Source organism: Argentina silus (genome assembly GCF_951799395.1).
Source record: "Argentina silus genome assembly, chromosome: 10".
NCBI classification, from domain to species: Eukaryota; Metazoa; Chordata; class Actinopteri; order Argentiniformes; family Argentinidae; genus Argentina; species Argentina silus.
This window is the reverse complement of record NC_139664.1, coordinates 8,894,708-8,915,780: the sequence shown is the minus strand read 5'-3', so window position 1 is coordinate 8,915,780 and position 21,073 is coordinate 8,894,708. Positions and strand designations below refer to the sequence as shown.

The window sequence follows — 21,073 nt, the reverse complement described above, 5'->3', positions numbered from 1 at the left end:
GAACACACACACACACACAATAATTAGGTTCTCATTGAATTTTCACGTGTAATCTGTGAACCTGATACACTGCTTCACTGTCTTCCACCCCAGTGTAGAACGTAGGTGTCTGGTGCAGTGTGCCACCCTGCTAAGGTGTTGAGGCCTCCTGGAGAGCTCGGCACAAAGTCCTGCCTGGGTGTTCTAATCTCAGAAACGGCCTGATCGTTACCAAACCTCTTTTTAACTATTCATGGGGGACACAGGTGCCAAGTGTGGTTGCGTGCGTCCGTCAGTCCGTCCATCCCCTGAAGGGGTGGGAGCGGCACACAGGAGCTGAATAGGATGTCAGTAATGAGTGAAAGAGAAAGACTTGTGAAAAAGCACAGCAAGTGTGAGCTCACCCAAATTGAAACAGCAACGGCAAAACTAATTCTAACTGGAATTTCCAAAGAGGACTGAAGGGACAACCAGAGAAAATGACAAACAGTATGAAGACATATTATTAGAAATACATTACAAAGGTTTGTGGAGCAACTGGACAGACACAAGCAAGTGAAGAGGGTGAGAGAGGACGTAAGTGTGAGAACGCTGCAGCAGAGAACTTTTCTCCCTCCGTGTTGTCACATAAATGGACCCACCGATTCTCCCTGTTGCCAGGCTGGAGGTGGACGTAGACCTGGGCTTGGCCCTGTTCTTCTTCTTTCTTCTCTGCCTCTTCCTGCTGGGCACTACGGTGCGCTGTGTCCAGATGGTGTTAAACCCGTACAGTGCCATCTCTGTCGCCACATACCAGGATGAACAGCCAGAGGAATGAGAGAGACTGAGGTGATGGAACCATAATTCTCAGGATGGAATGCCTTCATCGAAAGATGGAGATTGGCATTATTACAGAAAGGCTTACTGTCATTGCTACCTTTGTGATTCTGTCTGTGAGTGTCCTTTCTAGAAGATGAACATGGATCTTCTGGTTCAGCCTATGCTTGGCCTACTCTGTTCTGTCGTCCCTCATCCTCTGTCTCCGTCTGTCATTATCTACTGTCTCAATAAATATGGACTGCCCCACTCCTTTTCAAAATAAAATAAATAAATACAAATAATTGGGGAAAAGTCTACTCTTTCAAACCATTAATTAACAAACATTAAACAGAATTAATGCCAGAACGTAGTAGATCCAGACAGGGATAATGATTGGAAAAAATATGTATTATATTGAAATGTATATATAATCTTTACATGTTTCCAATGCACAATAACATCTCAAGTAAGAAAAAAGTCCACAAGTATGTCAGAGAGAATAAAATACCAGAATGTTGTTTTTTTCATGCTGTTTTAACTTTTGATGTGTATGGAGCTGTCATTTTTTTCACGAGACCTAATTGGTTATGGGGTGGGTCTTGAGTGTACACGCTTTCGTTGTTGGTGTTGTAGCTGCTACTAGCCCTAGCTTCTTGGCTAGCTGGAGGCTGGCAAAGTGGAAAAGAGAGAGAGAGATGAGACTTTGATGCTGGCAGAATGGAGAGCACTGATCGGTGAGTTGTCACCTTTAAAATCTAGCTACTACACTCTCCTTTCATTAAATAGTATGGGTACATGAATGAACATTGAGCGCAAGGACAAGACTGATCGCAAGGAAATTGTGCAGCTAGCTGGCTAGCTAGCTATCTCGCTTGCTTGAGAAGGTTGGTTAGCTAGGTAGCCAGCCAGCCAGTTTAGTTTAGCTTGGTCGTTGAGTTGTCGAAACATAACTTAATATCATTTGGTAATCGTACATGCATACTAAAAACATTTGCAATTAACTACTTGTCAGACATCTAAATGTACCCATGAATGCTGCTAAATGTGTCTTTACGCGCCGCTTCGACCCTTAAAAAATGTAGGTTGGTAGTTGTAGTGTAATTTGCACGTCAGGTGGCTTTTCCCCAATTGAAATAATATGTTCATGCTACTCAATTGACTGTTTGAGCACAGTATTATCTCCAATTTTTTTGAGCTCGAGATATCGACTTTTGCTTTCTATGATGCTTCCAAGACGTCTATGTATGTTTTTAATTAGACTACAACTACCATCAACCCTAGCATGTCAATGCCGCCGCACAACCGCACTCCTCCATCATTTCAAAACAAAATAAAAATGACATGCGAGCACCGACAATGCTTGACTTTTGTGTTAACTATGGAATATATTTAGCTGACTTGAGTGCATGCTGTTGATTCTTACGCACTGGACAAGTAAGAGCCATAGACACGCACATTATTACCCTTTCCGTCCCTGTATTCTCCCTTCCCCTTCGTCCCATCTTTTCTCTCTCTCAGTATGGAGGTGGAAGGCTGGGACTCGGGCCTGGAGGAAGAGTTGGGTGTTTCTCTCGATGAGTTGAAAAAATGGATCGAAGATGAGGTTGAGAGGAGTGAGGCCGTACAGCTGAGAAAGACTCAGCTTGCGGAGTTAAAGGACTGGGTGGAGCAGAGAGAGAAAGAGGAGGCAACTGTGGACACACTCTTCAACAATGCTAACCAGTGAGTGTTTGTGTATACTGTAAGACTGTCTGTGTGTGTGTGTTTCTGTTTCATAATGGAATGTAAGGCTCTGGTTAAAGGTGTGTGTGTGCGCGCGCATGCATGCGTTTATGTGTTTTTCTCCCGCCTATCTCTCTCAGGTCCATAGCGGAGTGTGAGACATTAGTAAAGCAGGCTTACCGCAAGATGGGGCTGGTCTACAGAGAGAGCAGTTCAGATGACGATGGAGGGGGAGGGGCACAGGCCTCTGAAGTCATCGAGATAGATGATGATGAAGACGATGATGTCATCGCTGTGGGCTGTCGTACGTTTTGATGTTTACCTCCACTACTTAAAAAAAAAAAAAAAAATATGTACCATCGGCCATATTGTTTTCAACTAGAGACAACAGCATTTTGTTGTCTCTGGCATTTTGCCACTATGTAGTTAGATATGTGTTTTAGACTGTCATGACAAAACATTAGCATTTTGATTGATGGATTACTTTTCCCACATCCCACCCTTTCACAGTGGTTCCACCAAAGAAACCTGCAACACCTGTTAAGGATACAACGGTGAGAATGGAGAATTAACACACACACTCACAGCCTTTAATCATTGCTTCATGTTTCTTCCCCTGCTTGAATACTTAATGCATCATGAGTTGTTTTCACAGTTCAAGGATGCATCGGCTGCTCTCCACAGGACCTCCCATCATATGCAAAAGCTGTCTCAGACAGTCAACAAACTTCCTGCTAACACTGCTACTACTACCAGACCCTCAACACAACCTACAGCCCAGCCAGGTAAGAGCATCCTCACACAAACACACACAACCCCACTACAGTACCCCCCCCCCCCCCCCCCCCCCCCAGAATCACCATGAGTAAGGACACTCTTAAACACACGGCAATGATGGTTTGTCATTCCTCTCTAGGTGGTGTCCACTCGATGTTGCCCATGCCAGCAGTGTTTGTGTCCCAGGCTCCCATCAACACCCCCACTCAGCCTAACCCCTTGATGAAAGACGATGAGCTTCGCATAGACATGAGCATTCTGGGAAAGAAACGCACCAAGACCTGGCACAAAGGCACTCTCATCGCCATCAACCCAGTCGGTACGATAAAAAAAAAAAAAAAGCTGTCTCAAAGCTTCCTAATGATATAATGACTATGTTTAAGAGAATGAGATCCTTTGAAAGAAATGTGTCATTTATGAACGCTGTTTTGGTCCCGAAAAGCTCTTTCTAAGAGCTAATCAACACTCGGTTTGTATACAAACATGTTGTTACTGACCAGAGGTGTTCTAGGGGAGTGGACTGATTTTCGCCTTTCTGTCTCTGGTGGCTGCCTCTTCACATCGTGCGCCCATGCGGAAACGCATCAGCTTATGTCAGTTACACCAAGTCAGGGGGTTATATTATTATTATTATTATTATTATTATTATTATTAGGGAGGATGTTGAACTTTGAACTGAATTTCACCACGGTGGACAGAGGTGGCAGATTTCCAACAGACTTAAGCCTTGCTCCTTTAAAGTTCCACTCTTGTATTTAGTTTCCTCCTCCTTATTTGTGTGTAGGGAATAGTTTAAACACAACTCAGTTTCTATCTGTCTGTCTTTGTGTGTAGGGAGTGGTTATAAGTACAAGGTGAAGTTTGAGAATAAGGGAAAGAGCCTGCTGTCCGGGAACCACGTGGCATTTGACTACCACCCGACTCTGGAGCGACTGTACGTGGGCGCCAGAGTGGTCGCTAAGTACAAGGATGGAAACCAAGTGTGGCTGTATGCTGGCATAGTGGCAGAGATGCCCAATAATAAGAACCGCATGAGGTGAGTGGAGGGGGGGGGGGGTCGTTTGTGTGTCTTTACAGAAAGAGATAATGTAGACGTTTAAACAACACACACAGGTTCTGCTTCATATGGAGCATATCAATAAAAAAACAGTCGACGATCCATTTATTTCAGAACAAGTTTGTTAAAAGTGTTTAACATATCCTATGTTTGTGTGTGTGTTTTAGGTTCCTGATTTTCTTTGATGACGGTTATGCCTCCTACGTGACCCTGCCTGAACTTTACCCAGTCTGCAGACCCCGTAAGCCTCCTCTATATGTCACTTTCCTTCTCTATCCTTTCCATCTCCTATTCTCTCCATCTCACTTTCCCTCCTTCCCTCTCTCCCCTGATTAGTGAAGCGTACCTGGGATGATATAGAGGATGCGTCGTGTCGAGACTTCATAGAGGAGTATATAACAGCCTACCCCAACCGGCCCATGGTGCTGCTCAAGGCGGGGCAGGTCATCAAGACGGAGTGGGAGGGGACGTGGTGGAGGAGCCGCGTGGAGGAGGTCGACGGAAGCCTCGTCAAGATCCTCTTCATGGTATGACATCATCACCATTTGGTTAGAATAGATTCAATTCATTCGTAAGTTGTAGTGTATTGATCCAGCAGCTTTGGTATGAAGTGTAGCCTACTTGTTTGAATGTACTTATGATGCCACTCTGCATAAATGACTTGTTGTCAAGAAACGCGTCCTCCTAGCGGTGATGTGGTGGTATTGTCGTCCACAGGATGATAAGCGTAGTGAGTGGATCTACCGTGGTTCTACCAGGCTGGAGCCCATGTTCAACCTGAAGATGAACTCTGCCAACACCCAGGAGAAGAAGATGGCCGGCCAGCAGAGGACACGGCCCAACATGGGTAACAATCAGTCACAGTCTAATCAATCAGTCTGTCAATGAGTTTGTTGATTGATCAAACAGGTCTCTCTCTCTCTCTCTCTTTCTCTCTCTGTGTAGGAGCATTGAGGACTAAGGGTCCAGTGGTTCAGTACACCAGTGAGGGTAACTCGGCGACCCCCACCAAAGCCCCTCAAGCGTCCCCCCCTTCCATCACACGCACCCAGCCCATTCAGCCTGCACGCACAGAGTGAGTGACACACACACACACACACACACACACACACACATATATGACACACATACACACACTACTATTTATACGTCACATTGAAGACACAGGGACTTAGATGCTCTCTCTCTCTTTCAGTACTTCTAAACAACAGATGGCTAAGAAGAGTACTTCCCCGTTCGTCGCAACATTTGGAGGCTCTGCTCGATTGGCCAGTGAAGGACACACCCCTAGCCCTAGACCTGTTGCCATACAGCCCCATGCCTCCCCTTCCACCCCCAATAACCCATCTAGGTGAGTGATGAGTGCCTTGTCTTATCTATCAAAAGCCTATAGCTGATTTGCTAATGAACTATGTAAGTAACTATGCATGGAACTAGCATACAATGTGCTGTGTTTCCTTCTGCTGGTGCACAATACAATGTTTCTTGGTCTGTCAATTGCAGAAAGTGGGCCAATTTAGATCTTTTTACACATTTTCGACGTCTTTGTGTTGATTTTCTAATTCTGTCAACATCTCACTGCCTCTCTCTCTCTCTCCAGAATGTTCGTCCTCCAGACAGGCTCCATCCAGACTCTGACTCCCCTAGCGCCGTCCCATCATCCTGTACAACAGCAGCAGCAGCCACTACCTCCTCCTCCTCCTCCCCTTCCCCCTCCCCCACCTCCTTCAGCCCCCCCCAGCGCCCCAGCCGTGAAGTTCACCAACGACCGCATCCCCCACGACCCCTCGTACCGCGCCCCGGCCGACCGGGTCTTCTACATGGCACACACCTGTCAGCCCACATGCCTGAACCGCATTCGGCCCCCCAGACGAGACATGCACCGAGGCAGGAACCCCCTCCTCCAACCCCTCCTGTACGACTTCAGACGCATGACCGGTCGACGGAGAGTCAACCGCAAGGTAGGATGGAGCTGTAGTACGTTACTGCTGCTAGAAGCCAGTGAGAGAGGAGGAGAGGGATGGAGGGGGAGGAGGTGGTGGTGGTGGTGGAGGTGGAGGAGGTGGAGGAGGGGGACATATAGGGATGTAGTAGGGGGAAGTCCCTGCCTCTCTCGGCTCCTGCCTAAAATAATTTGGTTTTAATTTGTTTTGAATTTAAAGTTTTAATCCCAGAGGCCCTGGAGTTAGTTTTCACTTGTGTTTTCCTGCCTACATTTTGGAATTCTGCTCCTTCCTCCCCCAGATGTCCTTCCATGTGATCTACAAGGCTCCGTGCGGCCTTTGCCTGCGCAGCATGGCCGAGATCCAGCGCTACCTGTTCCAGACGAGCTGTGACTTCATCTTCCTGGAGATGTTCTGTCTTGACCCCTATGTGCTGGTCGACCGCCGCTTCCTGCCCCAGAAGCCCTTCTACTACATCCGTGACATCACAGACGGCCGCGAGGACATACCACTGTCCTGCGTCAACGAGATTGACGTCACACCTCCGCCAGACGTGGCATACAGTAAGGACCAGACATTAAGCTCCGGGAGATACGGTATACTTCCTGAAGAATGCTGAGTGACTGATCCTTGTTTCTCTCGTCCTAGGTAAGGAGCGTATCCCTGAAGATGGAGTCTCCATCAACACCAGCTCAGAGTTCCTGGTTGGCTGTGACTGTACGGACGGCTGTAGAGACAAGTCAGTCTGACTTTTGACCTTTGACCTCCCTATGACCCTTTCATCAGCACTATCCTCCCAATGTTTGGCTGAGGGTCACCTATGATGTTTGTCTCTCCAGGTCCAAGTGTTCATGTCACCAGCTGACCCTCCAGGCCACAGGCTGTACCCCAGGAGGACAGATCAACTACAACGCTGGATACACAAACAAGAGACTGGAGGAGTGCCTGCCCACTGGGTGAGACACACACACAAACACACACACACACACACACACCCCAACCACAGTCTGTCTTGTCCAACACAAACACTAGAACTCTCTTATCTTATGACAACATGACAGAGCTGAGTGTAGTTTTGCTGAAAAAAAATAAAATAAAGTTGAATTTCCCCTTTCTCTCCCTCAGGATCTATGAGTGTAATAAGAGGTGTAAGTGTTGTAGTCAGATGTGCACCAACAGGCTGGTGCAGCACGGGCTGCAGGTGCGTCTTCAGCTCTTCAAGACCCAGAACAAAGGCTGGGGAATCCGTTGCCTCGATGACGTGGCCAAGGGCTCCTTCCTCTGCATTTACGCTGGTGAGGGAGGGAGAGTGGGGTGGAGGGAGGGGGATGAAGCAAAGGAATGCGTCCTACCTACTTCTGTTGCTCTCTTTTTCTCCCTTCCTCATCTCTCTGTGTCTCCCAGGTAAAATTTTGACGGATGACTTTGCTGACAAGGAGGGCTTGGAGATGGGCGATGAGTACTTTGCTAACCTGGACCACATCGAGAGCGTGGAGACATTCAAGGAGGGCTACGAGAGTGAGGCCCACTGCTCTGACAGCGAGGGGAGCGGCGTGGACATGAGCCGGCTGAAGGTGCCCGTCTCCGCACTCGGCATGGGCAAGCCCCATCTGAAGACCCAGACGCAAAACAACACCGGCAAGACCAAGGGCAAAGGTGAGGGGTCACAGGGTCATTCACAGATCAGGAGGGGTGCTACGAGAGTCATCTGATCGGACATTACCTTCCATTCCATCTCTCTTCTCTCTCCTACCTTGCTTACTTTCCATCGTTCCTTCCTTCCGTCCTTCTCTCCCTCCCTTAATGTCCTTTCTACTCCCAGTCCGAAAGGGCAACTCCTCTGGTGATGACAGCGATGAAGAGGACGAGAAGGAGGAAGAGTCCAATGATGAGAGTGACAGTTCAGATGACACGTTTGTGAAGGACACCTACTACAGTTCCAGCTCTGTGTGGAGGAGTTACACCACACGTGGCCAAGCCAAGGGGGTCAAAGAAGGTGTGTGTGTGTGTGTGTGTGTGTGTGTGTATGGTATTGTGTAGCTACAGTAGCATAGTACAAACCACAGTACTGTACGATGTAGAGGTTCTGCTCCCTCCTCACCCCTCTTTCCTCCCCCCTTTTCAGGGAGCCAGGACAGTAAGGATGGGATAAGTGTAACAGCAGGAGGGACTGAGGACAGGAAACCACCACACATGCCGGAGGAGAGTGGGAAGAGTAAAGTGGCATCCTGGCTCACCACCCAACCCTCCACCTCTCAGACCACCACCAAAATGGAAGGACTGATCGAGAAGAAGGTGAGCAGGAAGGAGGGAATATTCTACACCATCTGTTGGCTAGATGACCTTATGTATAGATAGAAAGAGAGATAGATAGATGATCTTATGTGCATTATGAGGAAGTTACGGGCCTCCATCCTCTATGAATGAGAAAGAATGGTACCATCTAATCGGATACAATGCTGATGGTGTCTACCTCCACAACTGCTGGTCCCTTTAAATTAATGATGTGTGTCCTGGTGTTGTCATTGGATATTAATGAATGCCTGTTTTCTGTTCTAGGAGCCTGGGGACCACAAAAGGTATGTGAAAGACAGTACCAACCGACGTAGTGATGTTGGGGGGGGGGGGGGTGTCTCGGTAGACCTCACGTACCATTGTGTCTTATCAGATTAGACTGATGTTGTGTGTCTGTGTGCACAGCGGCCTCCACCCGGTGAAGACGGAGGGACTGAAGAAACAGGAAGTCATGACCCTCTCTGACAGCGACGATGTCCAGACCATCAGCTCCGGATCAGATGACAACAAGGAGAGAGAGAAACGCACTCAGGGTGAGGAGAGGAAAGGCATTTTATATATATATATATATATTATATTTATTAATAAAAATAATACTATATCTGTTATATTTGTATATACATGTGTTTCGCCCAGAATTTACACTATCCTTTCCACTTGCCCCCACCAACCCCCCCCCCCCCCCCCCCCCCCTCTCTCTCTCTCTCAGGTGCAGTGAAGAGGCAGGTAGCAGTGAAGTCCACGCGCGGCATCGCCCTTAGGTCCACCCACGGTCTGGTGGTGAAGGCGGAACTGGGGCAGGGCGGGACACAGGGTCAGGGGGGAGGAGGGGGAGACAGCGGACCCAAAAACACACGCCAGTTCTTTGACGGCGAGGAATCGTGTTACATCATTGACGCCAAACTGGAAGGCAACCTGGGACGCTACCTCAACGTGAGTGTTTGTGCGTGCGTGTTGAACTTTGTGTATTTTTTACCCATTGTGTGTGTGTGTGTGTGGGGAGAGAGTGAATTGGATGTTTAACTTGTAAAAGGGAACTAAGCTCTTTACTTTCTTTATATTCTCCTCCCTCTCCGCCCTGAACAGCATAGCTGCAGTCCTAACTTGTTTGTTCAGAATGTGTTTGTGGACACACACGACCTGCGTTTCCCCTGGGTGGCCTTCTTCGCCAGCAAGTGAGTCTCATGAAGCATCTTGACCTAGTTTGATCTAAACAAATTAGCATATTGTGTGAGACTAGTAAAACAATAACAATGAGATTCGTAGGACACTTGTTAGCATCTTAGCTTTACTGTGAATTGCAGTTTACACTTGTGATTGTGCATTGCTTTGTGTCATACGCTATAGGCATTAATGTGTGTGTGTGTGCGTGTGCGTGTGCGTGCACAGGCGTATCCGGGCGGGCACAGAGTTGACATGGGACTATAACTATGAAGTGGGCAGCGTGGAAGGCAAGGAGCTATTGTGCTGCTGTGGGTCGACAGAGTGCAGAGGAAGACTGCTGTAATGATCAGACTTTATACAGCCATCCTTTTATCTCTCCATCCCCTCTACCAATCTCACTCTCTGAGTGAGCGCTGAAGATGGCTGCTATACGGAACCAGACTCACAATCTCACCCTCCTCTCCCATTCTTTGAGTGCTGAAAACATGCTCTGTTCTACCCCTCCTTATAAAGGTAGAAGGATACACCCCCCCAATCCTCCCTTGCCTTAACCCTCCATCCTTCCTTTCTTCTCCCCTGGTTCTGTCGTTATTTTGAAGAGAGCTCCTGTAGATGTGAACTTTCATACACGCAGTAGTGTCTTTCCTCCCTTCTCTTTTTTGCCTCTCCTCCTTCTCCTCTCTTGTTTACCCTGTCTGTTTCACAGTAGGCACATCCATCTTTTTTTCTACTATTTGCAGACTGTTTCTGTTTTTTGTTTTTTTGTTGTAAACTGGTTTCTGTTTCGTCTGAATGCCCAGTTTTATTTCACTGTGTCTGTGAATTCAGACCAAACTGCGCTCTTCTCACATCTGAATAAAATCTAATTTTTCATACATGAACCTGGGTGTTCTCTTTTTGTGTCTCAAACTAGGATGGGTATGAAGTCCAGGGGGCAGTAGACCAACATGCGTTATACCAACTGTGACCAGGTTAAGATGTTAACTCACTCTTCAAATTTTAATTGCTAGCTTTTTCGGTGGTGTAGCTGGTTTCCATCTAATATTTCGGTGACCGTCGTGTGTTGGCAATGGAAGCTCTGAGTGCAATGGAAGCAATAGTGTTCGCAGCAACGTGATGCCTGTTACATAACTATGGGCCTACAGTTGTCTAACAATAGTTAGGTCTCTCTACTGATGAGACGGTGGCAGAATATCCTGTCCAGGCAGTTTAACGGTGTGATAACGGTTGTTATAACAAGAATTGAAAGTGAAACTTTTATTTCATATAGTGTCAACTGACGGTCCAGGTAGAGACTAGAAGGTATTCTAACAAGGATCTAACCTGTCGAATACGTCAATAAGAGAGAGTAGAACAGGATGGGGCGGATAACACCGACGTAGTCAGACAACACCTTCTGCTGCTCCTGCATTACTGAACATCTGCGGGCCAGCCCATTAGAGGCTCAGTGCTGCTGCCTGGACTGCCTCATCTCCTTCAATCCAGAGGGACTTCTGGGCCACTGCATCCTGAACAACATGGCAGATCTGGTGTGTTCGGTCATGATGAGAAGCTGAAGCTATTCTGTGAGACAGACCAGCGCCTGGTCTGTGTCATCTGTCGGGATGATGAGGCGCCCCGGGGACACACGTTCAAACCTGTGAAAGTGGGAGAAAATATCAGTAAGGTAGGCCTGCTTAAGACAGTTGTTGGAACTTTTCTAAATCATCCTGCAAAAGGGTGTCTCTCTGTCTCGCTCACTCTCTCTCTCCCCCTGCCCTCCTCTCTCATTCTCTTTTTCCCTAACCTTTCCCTAAGTAAAACATATTTTGAATCATCTATCACCATTTGAAAACAATGCCACTTGCAATAGAGCTCATCATGTGAAGTCTTAATCAAGTGCAATGTAAAATCATACAGAACAACACTCACAGTGCATCAGATACTGAGCTCATCGGTAAGACAAGTGAAATCATGGTTTTCTTGGTCACAAGGCTATAGGGCATCCTGTGTTCTGTGTTAGAATGTTCTGAAGGATGTCCTGGGATTCCTGGTGAAGGAAATGTCAAAACTGAACCAACGCCAGACCTCTGAGATCACCAAGACCAAGGTGAGGGTGTCTCTCTCTCTCACACACACATACACACACACACACACATGCATACACGTACACATACTCAATTGCACACCTGTGACCACTCAGCATTTTTTATGATGTTTGGTAGAAAATAGTGTCACCTACAGCCAAACATTCCTCTCTCCCCACAGGAGAAGTCCAAAAGCCTGTTGGAATACATCTCCTCCTGCTTTGAGGACCTGCATCAGTTCCTGAGGACAAGAGATGAGGTGGAGGAGGAGCTGCAGAGGGAGGAGGTCAAGGCTGTGGCGGCCATGTTAAAAAATGTCCATGTAATTGAGAACAGGCTGACAGACAGGAGGGAGATGGAGGCGACTCTACAGTCAGCACTGAAGATGCCTGAGTCTGACCAGTTTCTGCAGGTGTGAGTCTCATAGAGCTTGGTTTATGTTTGTCTTGTTTTCCAAGTCAGTTATTTAGTGTGTGTGTGTGTGTGTGTGTGTGTGTGTGTGTGTGTGTGTGTGTGTGTGTGTGTGTATGTTTTACAGTGGTGGAGTGACAAAGGTCTTCCTGTTGTTGAGGGGATGAAGATAAAGGACACTGGTGTTGAACGTTTACAAGACAAATACAGTGAAAATACTATTTAACTACAACAAACATAATGACATAAGCATTACGCCATTGGACTGCAATACCACTTGGTACCACTTGGTGTCATTAATACTTGGCTGCTCCACAGGTACCAGTCAAGGTTCAGAGGTCTGCATGTAGTCACTGACTCACTCACTCTGGGCCCCTACAAGACTGACCTGCCTTTCTGTCTGTGGAAGGAGATGCTGCAGGTTGTCAAATCAGGTGAGAATGAGGATAGGTAAAAATGTCTGCCTGTGCACTCTCACTAAATGATTGCACAGGAATAGGCTGGTGTAAAAGCTGTGGTGGACAATCCCCTATGCCCTTGCCTACACCAAGAGAGCAAGTGCACAAGGATAAGGGATGGATGATGCTGATGGATCCCCTGATGGATGCTGGCGCCAACGCAGGCCCGCAGGCTGATGCCCAGGCCAGGCTCTGTAGGGTGGGTCTGTACCTGGACTGTGACAGGCAGAGAGTATCCTTCTACAATGCAGACAGCATGACTCTCCTCCACTCTTCATGGTGCAGCTTCATCTGTTCCTGGTCCTTGTGCCTCTACCCTGGGTTGTACATGGAGGGCCGCAATGTTGATCCACTAAACATCTGCTGGTACTGGTAACCTGGTCCATATACATACACTACAATGTTCTGGTACAGACCCATATAATAAACATCTTCTGCTGCTTCTCTGGTACAAACTCATACAATAACCAAGTGCTCACTCTGACTAATACAATGTGTGTCTAACAGTAACAAGAACACTCTACAGTAGTTTGACCCCTCTTTGCCATGTGGTGCTTGTGTAATCATTTTTATATGCTATGTATGATATTTTCATTTTTATTTTTTATAAAAAGTTTATTTTAAGTCTAATAAAACATGTTACAATAGGGTGTATGATTAGGCAATATTCTTTTTTTCTCTTTTTGTATATGTAAGTATTTACAAGAGTTTTTGATTTCATGATTTTCTACAGGTATTAAGGGATATTCAGTTTTTAGTATCCTTGAAGGCTTATTATTATTGTGAAATATAGTCTATGGTTATTTGATTATGTATTGGTTAGGGTTAGGGTTATTTTTTATGGGTAGTGTATATCTGGTGTTGGCATGGTTTGTGGTCACCTACTCTACTAATGAACTGTTTAATATTATGATTCATATGATGAGATGAAATGTGTGATTAACATACAGAGTTTATTTAAACAGGTGTGATTGCACTCTCAAGTTTACCTGACAGAGATCCCACTGGGATCGAAACGGTGTCTGTTTGTGCATCTTTCTTTATAAATCACTGGGGAGCATTACAGAGTTGCAGACTTGACTTTTTACTTGTATAACATACACTACTTAAGAATAACAACATATTTAATTTAAGTCAACGACCTAGCCAAGAGTCAATCAGTATATATCCCAATTATACATGCATACATCAAGTAATTCACAACAATAACACATATTATATACAGTGCCTTTGTATACAGGGTTAGTATTCAGATCCTTTCACTTTTTCCACATTTTGTTATGTTATAGACTCAATTTAAAATTGATTAAATTAAAAGAATTTGTCATGTATTGACATGATATCAAATCAGTATTGATGACCAGATGGAACCTGTACCCTTATTCATTATTCATTATTATACATAAACTTGCGTCAGAGTGGGATTATCAACATGTCAGGTCACTGAAAAGTATTTTCTGTATCACAGCTGTATTTATTGTGAATGTATGCCCTCCACGCCCATTTATCTGTGTTTCAGCTCACTGTACACCTGTGTGTCTGTCTGTCTGTTTGCTGGTCTGACTGGACTGGCCTGCTGTCTCCCTCCTGGCCTTGCAGCCTGGTTGAAGCTCAGATGGACGTATGTCATGCTTGTGGAAACATGTCCCTGAAACACACAAGACAAGGGTTCCTCCATTACTGGAATCAGGCTGAGGGGGTATACAACTCAGTAGGGTGTGGTCACATGTAAAGTACTCACCTGAGGGTCAGAGGCTACAGGAGAGGCATGGCCCGGTGGAGCAGCTGTACCTGACACACAAGAGGCCACAAAGACAATCATTTTCTGTCATTTTGAAGAGCCATGATGACCATTTGCATTTTTATGTTTCTGCATGTACTGTACACTGTATCTTATCATTCATAACAGGACTGTGTGACAGAGTAAGATAATGATGAGCAATCAGAAATATCCCTATGTCTCTGAGGCTTCATATTAGAAATTCAAGTTATGTTTCTAACTATCTAAGTATGTTATATGCTGTCTGCTTCGCATGCGTTTCATCACCCTACCTTTACTGAGGTAGCAAACCCAATGGCCTGTGAATATGATGAGGAGAAGCACGCACAGGACTCCGAGAGTTACGACTGAGTACAGCAGAGGCACACACCACTCTGAAATAAGATCATGATTAAAGGGCGAACAAATATCACCTTACAAATCGTAATTAATGTTGTTATTACAATATTGACCATTCATCATTAGAAAAAACTGTTCAGTATACTATATCCGTTTTGCTTTTTAATTTTTTTTAAATCTATAAAAGGGTGTGTGTGTGTGTGTGTGTGTGTGTGTGTGTGTGTGTGTGTGTGTGTGAGAGAGAGAGAGAGAGAGAGAGAGAGAGAGAGAGAAAGGGAGAGAGTGTGTTTGTTAAAGAGAGCTGAGTGTACTGACCAGGAGAGTATCCTTTCATCCGTGAGAGGACAAACTCGTCGCTCTTGAGGGTGAAGTTCTCTCCGGCCTGGACCTCACACCACCAACTCTCTTCATAGTCATCATACTCGTATTCGACGTCCCAGGCACGATCTCTGACTGTAAACGCACTCATCATAGTGTATCTACAAGGTAAATAAAGACTTACAGAAACTCAATATCTCAGTGTTCTTTTGATGTTTATAGTGTTTTTTTCAACTGATGTTATTGTATTGATATTTGGTCAGTGTATAGGCTACACTGATTCATATTCTGAAGTTACCGTTAACAAAGGTATGCATTATAATGTCGGTATGTATCAAATGTTGAAATTCAGTTTCTCAGCACATTTTTACTTTGCCATGATGGAATAGGCTATTAGGCTAATTCATAAATGATGACACTGCAGATGCCGGTTACAATAATATTAGCCTAAATCAATTGTTAACATCAGTTTTTGGCTACTTACTGCCCATTGGTCGATAACACTTCCCAAATGCGGCCCACTTCTATTAACCCGCGGGATGATCGCCATTTCACTGTGGCCGCCGGTGCGCTCAGCCCGGTGACCACGCAGCGAAACTCGGCGGACCAACCTCTCCGTCCCGCGTCCCAAGGATATGACCCCGATGCTTGGTCATCCAAATCCACTTCAGAAGTTTCTTCTTCAGAGTTTAGTAACTTAGTCAGCAAGATCACATCAATGTTGTTCGTCCAGACAGGCTCTAAATACAGAAACACACTGAAAATGTATTTTGTTCTGAAAAATATTTAACATGTTGCGCGTAGGCTAGGCCTATAGGTCAATAAATCAACAGACACCGAATTAAATTAACATGAACACATTTAATTTAAATGTTATCAAAATAAGGCCAGGGACGGTGTTAGGGCCAGGGACGTTTCTAAACTCACCTTCAACCTGCAGAACGTTTCCATGACCGCTGAACGCTATGTAGCTACCGGTGCTCTCTCCGCAGTAGTAGCGCCCGGAGTCCGCCAGCTCCACCTGAAACACCGTCAGTGTAGCTACCCCACCATTTAACACTTCAGTCGAGAACCGGTGTACCTTTTCGATGATCTCCAACGATCCGTCCAAATTAAAGCGAAGCCATCGCATGAAGTCACGCGTTTCGATTGACCCACCTCGGCAAGTTATCGAAACGTTCTTGCCTGCCGGAGAATAGATAACCGAACTTGCGCAAAACGTCAAGACTGGAGAGAAACAGAAAATGTATTAGGCTATAATATAGGCTACATAAATAATAAATCACTCAAATTATGAAAGATATGATAATCATTTAGGCTACAACAAACAACTTAATTTGAAACTTTATAGATATAATACACATCCATTGTCACTTCAATTATTATCATTGTATTAATACAACAAAAACATAGTCATATACTGTAATAGGTATGCCTATTATTTAAAACGTACAAAAGTGGATTTTAACATAACACAATTCACTTAAAAATGTTAATAAACAGTTAATTAAATTGTTCCTCCTATAATCAGAAAACACACCTGTAGCCTTAAGAAATATATTATTAATACAACTGAAACTTAAAACTTTTTATGATTTTTCATAGTCGAATTCACCATTGACTCACCAATGAGCAATGCAGACATTGTGTGAATAACAAAGTCAGACATGGTTCCTTTCTTTGGTCTAAAGAAATTGCAGAAGGTATTCTATTCAATATGCTAGACTCTTCTATGCTCTTCTATTGATGTGCTAGCGCACTTAAGTGCGAAGTTCGGTAGTTGTGCGCCATCCTGTCCCGTCAGAGTGGAACAAACTGCCACCCTGTTTTTTTCATCAAAGAAGAACGTCTCCACGCCATTTGAGTATACACACACTACAGTGTGGTTTTTCGGTCGGTGTAGTGACTAAACCACACTCAAACACACCCCAGACATACAGTAAAATTGACCTTAAATGTCGAACCTCGCTTGCTCGCTCGGTATCTTTCCACTCGTGGCCTGAAAGAAACCACAGAGATGACACCGTTTTCTTTCACACGGTATGTTTAATTGAAAAGCAGGCAAAGACAATGTTGCACCGGTTATAACCTGCCCTAACCACAACTCCAGCAATATCCACCGTTATGTATTGATATTAAGTACATGTGTTTTTTGTATAAAACACAAATGTATAACATTGTTCAAGGCACTTTTTCTGGCCAGTTTTTAGTCAATAAATTCTAAAAGAATAACTCAAAATAGAATAATGATAGAGCCTTCCCTAATCTATAGTTCCCCACATTTCAAGAATAGTGGTCAATGTTTTTAAACAGAAAATCATCCTTTTTTTTAAAGGAATCATTAATGTAAAGTGCCTATAGAAGGTTTACACTTCAACAAGTTCACCTTTTGTTGCCCCAGAATAGAATCGAAATGCATTAATTTATATTTGTTTACCCCTGATCTACACAGCCTGTACTGTAAAAGTGAAAGAAAATAAATAAATACATGCAATCAATGCTCTTCTAAAATGAGCTAAATGCAAACATTTCTTCAACAATTTACTCAATAAGTTGAATTGAGTCCATATGAGTGCAAGGATAATAGTTAATGTGATTTCAGAATTAATATCTTTGTCTTCTAGGGTCCGTGATTTGAATTGGAATCAATTACACACTGTGTTGATTAGGCTCTCACTACCAACTCAGCAAATTGCTCAGTTTTCTCTTGATCCAGACACACTTGGCCACTCAGTTATAAAGTCCAATGTTGTATAGTGATTGGGATTGATGTGCTTTTCCTTCTTTGTAGATCTTTGTAAAGTCTCCCCAGGCCTTAGGGTAGCATTCCTGAGCAGTTGTGTCCCTCTCCTTTCATTCAGTTTGAAGTGACAACCTAATAAACAGTGTGTAATTGATTCCTATTCAAATACCTTGCAAAAAGACAAGGTCATTCATACAAAAAAAAGTTTGAACTACTGTATTATCATTGCACTCAATACTCAATTCAACTTATTGAGTAAATTGTTAAAGAAATGTTTGCATTTGAGCTAATTTTAGGAGAGCCACAGCAAGGGGGGTGTAGACTTTTGCAAACAGGTCTTCTGTGTTTTTAATTTTTTATAAATTATAGAACATGTTTTCATTCACTTGTCTAGTAGGCTATGAAGACTGGTGGGGGAGAAAAATCATAATTTCATGTATTTTGATTCCAGGCTCTGGGGAAACAAAAGGTGAACATTTTGAAAGGAGGTGTAAACGTACAGTATAGGTACTGTATATGCAGTATGATCTCAGGACTTTTAGTAAACTTTAGCACACACACGCACACACACACACACACACACACATACACACACACACACACACACACACACACACACACACACACACACACACACACACACACACACACACACACAAACACATTATTTCAAAAGGTTTTAGCTGTGTGCTTATACTGTTTACACCTGTTCTGGCCACAGCAGTGAAGTGAGATGAACATCCTGTCTCTGTCTGGTTCAGGTGTTTTTGCAAAAAGCATCAATCTTTTTTAGATGGGGGAAGGGGGCATTTGTAAAATCATAAACCTTGGTCTGAATCATTTAAAATCGCCTTATTATTCATGGTTAATGCCCTGATGATGAGTAATTCATTACATTGGTGAGTTTCCAGTGTTTTTCTTTTCATTCCTACATTTGATCAAAAACAAATCACAATATCACATGCTTGGAAAATAACATTGGGATTTTAATGTATTTTGTCCACATGCATTTTATACATTGAAGCTGGCAAAATGTAATCCCTGAACACAGAAAGAGATATTCATAACAAACGAGAGAAGATCGTGTACAGTCTACAATGAAATCATGACTTATTTATCGTATATACCCAAACACTTGATTGAGATAAAACCCTTAAATTGGGAATTGCTACAAAAAGTGTCCATATAATGGAGTTCTGACTCTCACAACAATAGCTTGCAACTTATCAAGCACTGCACGCACAAGGAATTCTTTTGACATGGGTCGACTCTGTCCAAACTCACTGCAATTAAGAGAGAAGGAGAATGAAAGAAAGAAAGAATGAGAATGTTATCAGCGATATTTATTAACTTGAAAATAATTTATGGGATTATAAAACACTTTGCATGTGTCTTTACTGCATGAGATCTGGGTTTTTTTCCAGTATTCATGAAGGTGCATGTCATTGTGCAATAATAGCAGTTCTGACCTGTACAGTGTTTGTGTGTTTCTTCCTGTGTAGGTTCCGGGCCCAGAGAATAGTGACTGTCACTGTCCCTAGGAGCAGGACACACAGAGCAGGACCCAGGAACAGCAACCTCTCACAGCTGGAGAGACCTGAGAAACATATCACACATTCAATATTCAATATTCAATATTCAATATTCAAAGTGTTTATTATCATATGCACAGTAGAAAAACATGTTTCCCTGTACAATGAAATTCTTGCTTTGCTGTCCGCAGAATGCCAACCAATGTAAAATGTACAATACTAAAAAATATACAATATATACTAAACAAAATGTACAAAACAACAAACAGCCTCACAAGTGCCAAGAGATCTATGGTAAATACAAAGGTATACAAATCCATGTTATGGCTACTGGGTTACAACTGTATGTATGGCATATTCAGAGATTTGCAAACAAGCTCAAAATAACTGGGGTCGCAATGCATAAAAATGTTCACAGTGCTCTAAATGTCGGAATTGTAATTTGAAAAAAAGAGGGTAAAACGTGTGGCCCCTTGCCTGGCAGCCCGCTTCCAAGCAGTATTGGCGCAGAGGTTTTGATAATAGCCCCTGTACTCTCCTCACGACACACACACGCGACGGCCGCGGCTCCTTCCTTCATCGAAGTAATGAGGATGGAGGACCGAGTGAATAATCCATATTCATCTACCGATCTCGTCGTCTCTCCCCCTTTCACCATGCTCTGCCCGTCAACCACCACTTCCCAAAACGGTTCGGTCCATCTTTGCCCCGCACCAGTCACCTCACACAGAAACGCGCGCCCTGGTCCGGACTGGTACAAACGCATGACAGGGGAAACTACTGGGTCTGAGAGAGACAGAGAGAACAGGGGGGGAAAGTGTAATAACACAACTAAGCCATTTGGTCTTTATTTAGTAGCCTACCACAATCAAATGTTTATTCGTGAACCTGAATTATTAGCTAATTCTGCCAAAATAGTTGAAATTATTATTATTATTAGGTGGCCAACACTATTCTCCTTAAACAATCACTCATGTTTTAAAGCCTTCATGGAAATCATGTCAATACTGCAAATTGATCCAAATTTAGAACCAAATAAAATTAGAACCCCCCTTACCTGTAACGATCATAACTGTTGTAGTCCCAGTCTTGAAGTTCACACCATTACTCACCACCGCAAAGTAGAGCCCGGAGTCTTCAACGGTGGCATTGAGAACCGTTAACGAACTGTTACCCGAGGCATCCGGTAAAGCACCGAAGTAACGTTTGTATCTTTGGTAATACGAGTAGAAAAAAGACACGACCTTCACCTCTCCGTCGCGACTCTGTCGGTACCAAATCAAAAGTGCCCCTTTTGACGCCTCAAACTGGCTGTAAAGGGTCACGCTGCGGCCCTGCTCCCCAAAAACCACTGGGTCGGAGCTGACCCAGCCAGCAGCAATGTCTGGAGAGAAGGGATACAAATGTATTAGAGACGTTTATAGGCGAATGCCTCCTTCTAGCTTTTTTTTATCTTCACATGCGTGTTTAACCGACTTGGCTGATTTATGACTTTACAAAAAGACTTTCCAACAAGACTAACATACAGTTGCTATGACTATGCTCACCATAGCTGATGGAAATGATGGTCAAAATATTGAAGAGCAGATTCATTGAGAGAGTATCCTTTTCTGCTATTTCTCTTGAGAAAACAAATGCACTGTGCGTCCTATCTCCAATAAAAAAGACAACCCCTCTTGTCGAGAGAGAGA

The 21,073-nt window shown here is 44.1% G+C and overlaps 3 protein-coding genes across 4 annotated transcripts in view; 1 reads left to right on the top strand and 2 right to left on the bottom strand.

The window, feature by feature from the left end:
- Positions 1–1,385: 1,385 nt before the first annotated feature.
- setdb1b (SET domain bifurcated histone lysine methyltransferase 1b) overlaps positions 1,386–21,073 on the top strand; it is an 81,353-nt gene continuing 61,665 nt past the window's right edge. The window contains exons 1-25 of one of the 2 annotated variants that reach the window (XR_014554431.1): positions 1,386–1,511; positions 2,296–2,499; positions 2,640–2,803; positions 3,010–3,053; positions 3,155–3,284; positions 3,416–3,595; positions 4,111–4,312; positions 4,501–4,574; positions 4,670–4,860; positions 5,051–5,180; positions 5,279–5,408; positions 5,529–5,684; positions 5,934–6,294; positions 6,578–6,839; positions 6,925–7,015; positions 7,116–7,232; positions 7,402–7,571; positions 7,681–7,932; positions 8,099–8,272; positions 8,402–8,571; positions 8,836–8,855; positions 8,977–9,104; positions 9,281–9,504; positions 9,658–9,746; positions 9,961–10,428. Coding sequence is in view for 1 of the 2 variants with exons in the window: in XM_083678105.1 (XP_083534231.1) it covers positions 1,495–1,511; positions 2,296–2,499; positions 2,640–2,803; positions 3,010–3,053; positions 3,155–3,284; positions 3,416–3,595; positions 4,111–4,312; positions 4,501–4,574; positions 4,670–4,860; positions 5,051–5,180; positions 5,279–5,408; positions 5,529–5,684; positions 5,934–6,294; positions 6,578–6,839; positions 6,925–7,015; positions 7,116–7,232; positions 7,402–7,571; positions 7,681–7,932; positions 8,099–8,272; positions 8,402–8,571; positions 8,836–8,855; positions 8,977–9,104; positions 9,281–9,504; positions 9,658–9,746; positions 9,961–10,078 (3,798 nt within the window). In the remaining variant the exon portion in view is untranslated. Of the gene's footprint in view, positions 1,512–2,295; positions 2,500–2,639; positions 2,804–3,009; positions 3,054–3,154; positions 3,285–3,415; positions 3,596–4,110; positions 4,313–4,500; positions 4,575–4,669; positions 4,861–5,050; positions 5,181–5,278; positions 5,409–5,528; positions 5,685–5,933; positions 6,295–6,577; positions 6,840–6,924; positions 7,016–7,115; positions 7,233–7,401; positions 7,572–7,680; positions 7,933–8,098; positions 8,273–8,401; positions 8,572–8,835; positions 8,856–8,976; positions 9,105–9,280; positions 9,505–9,657; positions 9,747–9,960; positions 10,617–21,073 lie in introns of those variants that run through there. The other variant, XM_083678105.1, reaches the window with a different exon arrangement.
- Positions 13,623–16,838, bottom strand: LOC310811594 (uncharacterized protein). The gene is made up of 7 exons (XM_083679798.1): positions 16,734–16,838; positions 16,035–16,334; positions 15,592–15,847; positions 15,105–15,268; positions 14,723–14,824; positions 14,412–14,461; positions 13,623–14,318 (listed from the first exon to the last, which is right to left on the bottom strand). The coding sequence occupies exons 1-7, from the start codon at positions 16,774–16,776 to the stop codon at positions 14,175–14,177; spliced, it is 1,059 nt and encodes a 352-aa protein (XP_083535924.1). The 5' UTR covers positions 16,777–16,838; the 3' UTR covers positions 13,623–14,174.
- On the bottom strand, positions 19,795–21,008 carry LOC310810786 (uncharacterized protein; the record flags this gene model as incomplete). The annotated part of the gene is made up of 3 exons (XM_083678637.1): positions 20,930–21,008; positions 20,440–20,766; positions 19,795–20,168 (listed from the first exon to the last, which is right to left on the bottom strand). Exons 1-3 carry the CDS (start codon positions 20,973–20,975, stop codon positions 19,795–19,797), a joined length of 747 nt encoding a protein of 248 aa, XP_083534763.1. The 5' UTR covers positions 20,976–21,008.